This window comes from Neopsephotus bourkii, unplaced genomic scaffold (genome assembly GCF_033783945.1).
Source record: "Neopsephotus bourkii isolate Nb327-2 ecotype Australia unplaced genomic scaffold, CSIRO-AGI_Nbou_v1 NB_161, whole genome shotgun sequence".
Classification (NCBI taxonomy): domain Eukaryota; kingdom Metazoa; phylum Chordata; class Aves; order Psittaciformes; family Psittacidae; genus Neopsephotus; species Neopsephotus bourkii.
This window is the reverse complement of record NW_026900678.1, coordinates 10,636-19,102: the sequence shown is the minus strand read 5'-3', so window position 1 is coordinate 19,102 and position 8,467 is coordinate 10,636. Positions and strand designations below refer to the sequence as shown.

The 8,467-nt window shown below is 59.8% G+C and overlaps 1 protein-coding gene across 1 annotated transcript; it reads left to right on the top strand.

The window, feature by feature from the left end:
* Positions 1-367: 367 nt before the first annotated feature.
* On the top strand, positions 368-6,970 carry LOC133221221 (chromobox protein homolog 5-like). Its single transcript, XM_061369931.1, has 5 exons — positions 368-501; positions 2,423-2,578; positions 3,715-3,901; positions 6,554-6,651; positions 6,745-6,970. Exons 2-5 carry the CDS (start codon positions 2,442-2,444, stop codon positions 6,893-6,895), a joined length of 573 nt encoding a protein of 190 aa, XP_061225915.1. The 5' UTR covers positions 368-501; positions 2,423-2,441; the 3' UTR covers positions 6,896-6,970.
* Positions 6,971-8,467: the final 1,497 nt, after the last annotated feature.

Genomic DNA, 8,467 nt, shown 5'->3' with positions numbered 1-8,467 from the left:
CAAAACCTCGCCCTACGCTGCTTTTCCCGCTCCGGCTTGGAGACATCTGTGATTGGCTTCCTCTTTAACGGTCCCGCCTCCGCCTCCTTCCGATTGGCCACATCAACGCCGCGGCCGTTGCGATTGGCAGGCGGGAGCGTTGCCCGGCGGCGGGCCCGGCGCAGGTCGTTGAGCGGGGCGCTGGGAGCGGCGGCAGCGGCGGAGGAGGAGGAGCAGGAGCAGGAGCAGGAGAAGGAGGAGCAGCAGGAGCAGGCGGGGCCGCCTGCCGGTACCGGAGGTGGGCCCGGTCCGGAGCGGTGTGAACCGGAGGGGGGGGCGTGTGTGCGCGTTTGGAACCAAGGAGGGGCGGGCGGGCGGGAGGGCGCGCGCATGCGCGGAGCGGGGCCGGCGGCGCCTGCGCGTTGCGGGCGGTTTTGGCGGGCGGAGCGCGGAACGGCGGCAGTTCGCAGCGAGCGGGCAGAGAGCGGCGGACGGGCCCGCGCCGGAGCCGCTCCCGCCCAGGTACCGGTACCGGCGGTGAATGGGAGCCGGTATGGGGGGGGTGCTGGTGGTGGTGGTGTTAAGGGGCGGGCCTTACCGGCGGGATAGATAGGCTCGCCAGCCAATGGGAGCGGCGGAGGGGGCGGGACAGAGCGGGGAGTGACGGGTGAGTGGGCCAATAGCATCGCGGCTGGGTGGGGACGAGCGGCGGTACTATCAGCCAATGAGAGGGCGGGCGCTGCTGGGTGTTGACCAATGGCCGGAGGTGGCGCGCTCTTTGGCCCGCCCCCGAGGCCCGGGCCCCGCTGTGCGGGGCCGGTACCGGGAACTGGCACCGGGCCGGGTTTGAACCGAACCGGGGCGTTTTAGCCCTACATCGGTTGGGGTTTGCCCTAAACCGGCACTTCTGGCCTCAAAAAGGCGCTTTCCCCCTCGGAAAGCCGCTGCTCTTTTGTTCCCCCCGGGCCCCTGCAGCGGTTGGGAGCGCGACTCCCCCGGGGCTCCAAACCCTGCCCTTTTACACCCAAAACCTCCCCTTTTATACCCAAAACCTTCCCTTTTACACCCAAAACCTACCCTTTTATCCCCAAAATCTCCCCTTTACAAGCAAAACCTTCCCTTTTATACGCAAAACCTCTCCTTTTCCACCCAAAACCTGACCTTTTACACCCAAAGCTTCCCCTTTTAGACCCCAAACCTGCACTTTTATACCCAAACCCAGCCCTTTTTCTCCCCAAACCCCCCCCTTTCCACCCAAAATATACCCTTTTACACTCGAAATACAGCCTTTTGCATCCAAAGTCTCCCTTTCCCACCCAAAACGTGCCCTTTTATACCCAAAACCTCCACTTTTGCACCCAAAATGTACCCTTTTGAACCCAAACCCTGCCCTTTTACAACCAAAACCTCCCCTTTTCCACCCAAAATAAGCCCTTTTGCAACCAACATCTTCTTTTTTACACCCTAAACCTCCACTTTTACATCCTAAATACACCCTTTTACAACCAAAATCTCTCTTTTCCACCAAAAACCTGCCCTTTTGCACCCAATACCTCCCCTTTTACACCCCAAATCTCCCCTTTGCACCCAAAATCTCCCCTTTACACCCAAAACCACCCAAATCTCACTTCCCTGTACCTAAATCCCCCCGTTTTTAAAGGGTTTTGGCCCAAATCACATTTTCCTGTGCCTAATACCTCCTATTTTTACAGTTTTCAAGACAAATCATATTTCCCTGTGCACAAAATCCCTCATTTACAAGCTTTTTTACCCCAAATCACAGTTCCCCATTCCCAAAACCCCCTCATTTTCAAGGCTTTTACCCCAAATCCCATTCCCCATTCCCAAACCCCCTTAATCTCAAGCTATTTTACCCCAAATCACAGTTCCCCATTCCCAACCCCCTTCAATTTCAACCCATTTCCCCCCAAATCCCATTCCCCATTCCCAAAACCCCATCATTTTAAAGCCTTTTACCCCAAATCCCAGTTCCCTTTACCCAAAACCCCTCAATTTCAACCCATTTCCCCCCAAATCCCATTCCCCATTCCCAAAACCCCATCATTTTAAAGCCTTTTACCCCAAATCCCAGTTCCCTTTACCCAAAACCCCTCAGTTTCACCCCATTTTCCCCCAAATCCCATTCCCCTTTCCTAACCCCCCTTCATTTCCAACTCATTTCCCCCCATAATCCTATTCGCCATTCCCAAAACCCCATCATTTTAAACCCTTTTACCCCAAATCCCAGTTCCCTTTACCCAAAACCCCTCAGTTTCACCCCATTTCCCCCCCATCACCCCATCACTTTTCATCCATCCCTTCTCACATCCCCATCTCCATCCCCACCACCTCTCCCCTATGGGCCTTTAGGATGCCCTGGGTACCATTTGGTGGGGTTCATCCCTATTTAACCCCCCTTTGTGTGTGTGTGGGGTCCCCCCAGGTCCCTTGGGTGCTGCGCTATGGGCAAGAGGAGCAAGCGGGCAGCAGACAGCTCGTCCTCGGCCGACGAGGAGGAGTATGTGGTGGAGAAGGTGCTGGACCGGCGCGTGGTGAAGGGCCAGGCCGAGTACCTGCTCAAGTGGAAGGGCTTCTCCGAGTGAGTCCCATTGGGAACAGTAGGGAGGCAATGGCAGCTTTGGGGATTGTGGGATCCATCCCGAGCCGTTGGAGCATCCCTCTTCACTAAGGGGATGGGGAGGAAGGGAGTGAGGGAAAGGATGGGGATGCTCCTATGGGAGATGGGTTGGGGATGGAGGAGGCTCAGAGCTGGATGTGGGAGCGATGGGATAAGGGGTGATGGGGTCAAAGGAAACGGGAGATTCAGGAGCGAGGGAAAGGATGGGGATGCTCCTATGGGAGATGGGTTGGGGATGTTGGGGATGGAGGAGGCTCAGAGCAGGATCCAATGGATGTGGGAGCGATGGGATAAGGGGTGATGGGGTCAATGGAAACGGGAGATTCAGGAGCGAGGGAAAGGATGGGGATGCTCCTATGGGAGATGGGTTGGGAATGTTGGGGTGGAGGAGGCTCAGAGCTGGATGTGGGAGCAATGGGATAAGGGGTGATGGGATCAATGGAAACGGGAGATTCAGGAGCGAGGGTAAGGATGGGGATGCTCCTATGGGAGATGGGTTGGGGATGTTGGGATGGAGGAGGCTCAGAGCTGGATCCAATGGATGTGGGAGCGATGGGATCAATGGAAACGGGAGATTGAGGAGCGAGGGTAAGGATGGGGATGCTCCTATGGGAGATGGGTTGGGAATGTTGGGATGGAGGAGGCTCAGAGTAGGTTCCAATGGATGTGGGAGCAATGGGATCAATGGGAACGGGAGATTCAGGAGTGAGGGTAAGGATGGGGATGCTCTTATGGGAGATGGGTTGGGGATGTTGGGATGGAGGAGGCTCAGAGCTGGATGTGGGAGTGATGGGATAAGGGGTGATGGGGTCAAAGGAAACAGGAGATTCAGGAGTGAGGGTAAGGATGGGGATGCTCCTATGGGAGATGGGTTGGGGATGTTGGGATGGAGGAGGCTCAGAGCAGGTTCCAATGGATGTGGGAGCGATGGGATCCATGGGAACGGGAGATTCAGGAGCATGGGGATGGGTTCAATGGGGGAGGTTTGGCTGCTCCATCCCACCCAGGGTTGGAGCTTCCCCATGGAGCCGGAGCGGAGCTGCCTCCATCCCATGGCATCCCATGGTGCTGATGGCGCTGGTGCTGTCCCATGGCAGGGAACACAACACCTGGGAGCCCGAGAAGAACCTGGATTGCCCGGAGCTGATCTCGGAGTTCATGAGGAAGTACAAGAAGATGAAGGAAGGAGACGGGAACAGGGGAAGGGAGAAGGCGGAAGGAGCCAAGAGGAAAGGGGGGCTGGCGGCTGCTGGGGACGATGTCAAGGCCAAGAAGAAGAGGGAGGTGAGGGGTGGGGATGGGGGTACGGGGATGGGGATGGGGAATAGGGATGGGGACGGGGATACAGGGATGGGGACAGGGATACAGGGATAGAGACAGGGATACAGGGATGGGGACGGGATACAGGGATGGGGATGGGGACAGGGATACAGGGATGGGGATGGGGAATAGGGATGGGGACAGGGATACAGGGATGGGGATGGGGAATAGGGATGGGGACAGGGATACAGGGATGGGGATGGGGGACAGGGATGGAGATAGGGAATAGGGATAGGGATGGGGAATAGGGATGGGGACAGGGATACAGGGATGGGGACGGTGACAGGGATGGGGACATGATACAGGGATGGGGATGGGATACAGGGATGGGATGGGGGGCAGGGATGAGGATGGGGAATAGGGATGGGGATGGGGGACAGGGAGTGGGAGGGGGACAGGGATGGGCACCGGGATACAGGGATGGGGATGGGATACAGGGATGGGGATGGGATACAGGGATGGGGATGGGGGACAGGGATGAGGATGGGGAATAGGGATGGGGATGTGGGACGGGGACAGGGATGGGCACCAGGATACAGGGATGGGGATGGGGGAGAGTGATGGGAATGGGGAATAGGGAAGGGGATGAGACACAGTGATGAAGACAAGCACACAGGAATGAGGACAGGGGACAGGGATGGGCATCGGGATACAGGGATGGGGATGGGGATGGGACACAGGGATGAGGACAAGCACATGGGGATGGGAGACAGGGATGGGGAGGGGACACAGGGATGGGCACCAGGAGACAGGGATGGGGATGGGGGACAGGGATGGGGACAAGCACACAGGCATGGGGACAGGGATGCAGGAGTCAGTATGGGGATCCAGAAACAGGGATGGGGATAAGAAACTGCCATCCCCATCACAGGGATGGGCAACCAGGGATGGGGCCAGGGATGAGGATGGGACCCAGGGATGGGGACAGGGATGCAGGGATGAGGATGGGACCCAGGGATGGGGACAGGGATGCAGGGATGAGGATGGGGATCCAGAGGCAGGGATCTGAGATGCAGGGATGGGGATGGAGACCCAGGAATGGGGACAAGGACCCAATACCCCCTTGCTGGAGCACACCCCAGCTCACCCCATAGCACCCATCACCCTGTAGCACCCATCACCCCATAGCACCCATCACCCCATAGCACCCATCACCCCATAGCACCCATCACCCCATAGCACCCATCACCCCGTAGCACCCATCAATCACCCCGTAGCACCCATCAATCACCCCATAGCACCCATCACCCCATAGCACCCATCACCCCATAGCACCCATCACCCCATAGCACCCATCACCCCATAGCACCCATCAATCACCCCATAGCACCCATCACCCCATAGCACCCATCACCCTGTAGCACCCATCAATCACCCCATAGCACCCATCACCCCATAGCACCCATCAATCACCCCATAGCACCCATCACCCCATAGCACCCATCCATCACCCCATAGCACCCAGCCCCTTCATTCCCAACGGATCCTTGCCTGCTGCCGCCTCCCAGGGTGATGTCACGCTCCTGGAATTGTTTCCTTGGGCCTTATCTGCCCCATTCCCGCTGGGAACGCTGGGATTGCTGGGAATGGCACTGGGCTTATCGGGGAGTTTAGACTGGAGCAGCTCCTTTGGCCTTGGCTCTGGCTGCTGCTCACCGGGGACACAGGAGGAGAATGGGGCCCAAGAGAGAGGGACCAGGAGCCGGGGTGAGGATGGGGATGCAGGGATGGGGACCGGGATGCAGGGATGGGGACCGGGATGCAGGGATGGGACCCAGGGATGGGGATGGGGACCCAGGGATGCAGGAGGAGGATGGGGGTGCGAACACAGGGATACAGGAGGAGGATGGGGCTCAAGAGACAGGGACCAGGACCCAGGGTGAGGATTGGATGCAGGGATGGGGACCGGGATGCAGGGATGGGGACTGGGATGCAGGGATGGGACCCAGGGATGGGGATGGGGACCCAGGGATGCAGGAGGAGGATGGGGGTGCGAAGACAGGGACAAAGGAGGAGAATGGGGCCCAAAAGACAGGGACCAGGACCCAGGGTGAGGATGGGGATGCAGGGATGGGGACCGGGATGCAGGGATGGGACCCAGGGACGGGGATTCAGGGATGGGACCTGGGGATGGGGACACAGGGATGCAGGAGGAGGAGGGGGTGCAAAGACAGGGATACAGGAGGAGAGGGGATGGGGACCCAGGGGTGAGGACTGGGATACAGGGATGGGGACAAGAACATAGGAATAGGGATAGAGATGGGAATGGGCAGCCAGGGATGGGGACCAAAGGATGAGGATGGGGACGAGGACCAGGGATGGGGACAGAGACCTAAGGATGAGGATGGGGACCCAGGGATGAGGATGGGGACCAGGAATGAGGACGGGGATCAAAGGATGAGGATGGGTACCGAAGGATGGGGATGGGGACTCAGGGATGAGGATGGGGACCAAAGGATGGGGATGGGGACTCAGGGATGAGGATGGGGACCAGGGATGGGGACCAAAGGATGGAGACCAAGAGACAGCGCCCCAGTGCCACCACCACGACACCACTGGGCCCTTATCCCCCCATCACCACCTCTTAACCCCCTTTTTACCCCCTTTGCCCCATAGAGCAACGACATCGCCCGGGGCTTCGAGCGGGGCCTGGAGCCGGAGAAGATCATCGGGGCCACGGACTCGTGCGGGGACCTCATGTTCCTCATGAAGTGGTGAGGCCCCCACCAGCCCCATAGGGATGGGGGGCGCCCCATAACCATAACCCCCCCCATAACCCCCTCTCTATGTGGGTGTCCCCCCCCCAGGAAGGACACGGATGAAGCTGACCTGGTGCTGGCAAAGGAGGCCAACCTCAAGTGCCCCCAGATCGTCATTGCCTTCTATGAGGAGCGCCTCACCTGGCACGCGTACCCCGAGGACAGCGACAGCAAAGAGAGGGACCCCCCCCGGAGCTAAGGACCCCCCCTCAATCATGTACATAGCCCCCTCTATACCCCCCCCATACAATGGCCTCTCCCATAGCACCCTATGGAGGGGAGAGGGGGGGGTGTTTAAGCCTCCCCCCCCCCATCCTTCCGCTCTCCACACCCCCCCCCCTCCAGCCTAATAAAGGGGGGGGGGTAGGTTTGAGGTTTAGGGGGGGGTTTTGATAAATTGGGTGTTTTTAGCTGGGGGGGGGACCCCTGTGTGTGTGCATCCCCCCCCCATTGGCTTCCAATAAACGGTCACTTTTCAGGAGTTGGTGTGTTGGGGGGGGCACAATAATGTTACCCCCCCATTGTTATAGGGGTCATAGGGGGCTCAATGGGGACCCCCCTCTTGTCTTAGGGGCTGTATTCCAGTGGGGACCCCCCTTGTTTTAGTGGCTCTATACCAGTGGGGACCCCCCCTTGTCTTACGGGCTCTACTCCAATAGGGACCCCCCCCATTGTCTTAGGGGCTCTGTTCCAATGGGGACCCCCCCTTGTCTTAGGGGCTCTACTCCAATAGGGACCCCCCCCACTGTCTTAGGGGCTCTATTCCAATGGGGACTCCCCTTTGTCTTAGGGGCTCTTTTCCAATAGGGACCCCCCCTTGTTTTAGTGGCTCTATACCAGTAGGGACCCCCCCCCTTGTCTTAGGGGCTCTATTCCACTGGGGACCCCCCTCATGTCTTAGGGGCTCTATTCCAATGGGGACACCCCCTTGTCTTAGAGAACCATGGGGGGGGACATAATGACCTACCCCAGTAGGGCCCCCCCCATGTATTAAGGACCATGGATGGGGGGGAAACAACAGCCCCTAATAGGGACCCCCCCCCCCCATTACCGTTAGGGACCATGGGGGGGGGGGGTGTCCCCCATTTGAGCCCCTCTGGTGCCATCTGGTGGCCGAGGCTCGGTCTTGCACCCCCATAACGGTGCTTGGGGGTCGGGGGGGGCACAAACGAGCCCCATTGCTCGGTAACGGGGAGGGGGTTCCCGGGGTGAGGGGGGCTGGTGAAGGGGGGGGCCGCGGCGCGGGGGAGCGCCGCCGCCAGGGGTCGCCATAGTGCCACCGTAGGCGCGGGAAAGGCGATGGAGAGGCGGTGCTTGTTGAGGCCACGCCCCTTTCTTGGCCTTAAGGGGGGGGGGTGCGTTCCCGTCGCAAAGCACCACGGGAAGTTCCCCGCACCACCCCTCTCCCGCGTAGACAAAGGGCCGCGCGCGGGGCACGCCGGGAAGGCGGCGGACTTCAGCTCCCGGCAGGCACCGCGCGGCGGTGTCGCTGGGGTCAGAGGTCACTGGGCGGGGGGGGCGGAAGTGAGGCCGGTGCGGCCCGGCCCGGCGCGGAGCTCAGGTAGGCCCCGGTGCGGCGGCGTGACGTCATGGCGCGACGTGTGACGTCAGAAGGGACTCGGAAGGGGGGGTGGGGCAGTTGGGGGTCCATGTGGGGCAGAATCGCGCTATGGGGCACGTAAAGGTGCCCGGGGGGGGGGGGCAATTGGAGTCCCTATGGAGCACGACCACGCTGTGGGGCAGGTAAAGGGGGGGGCAATTGGAGTCCCTA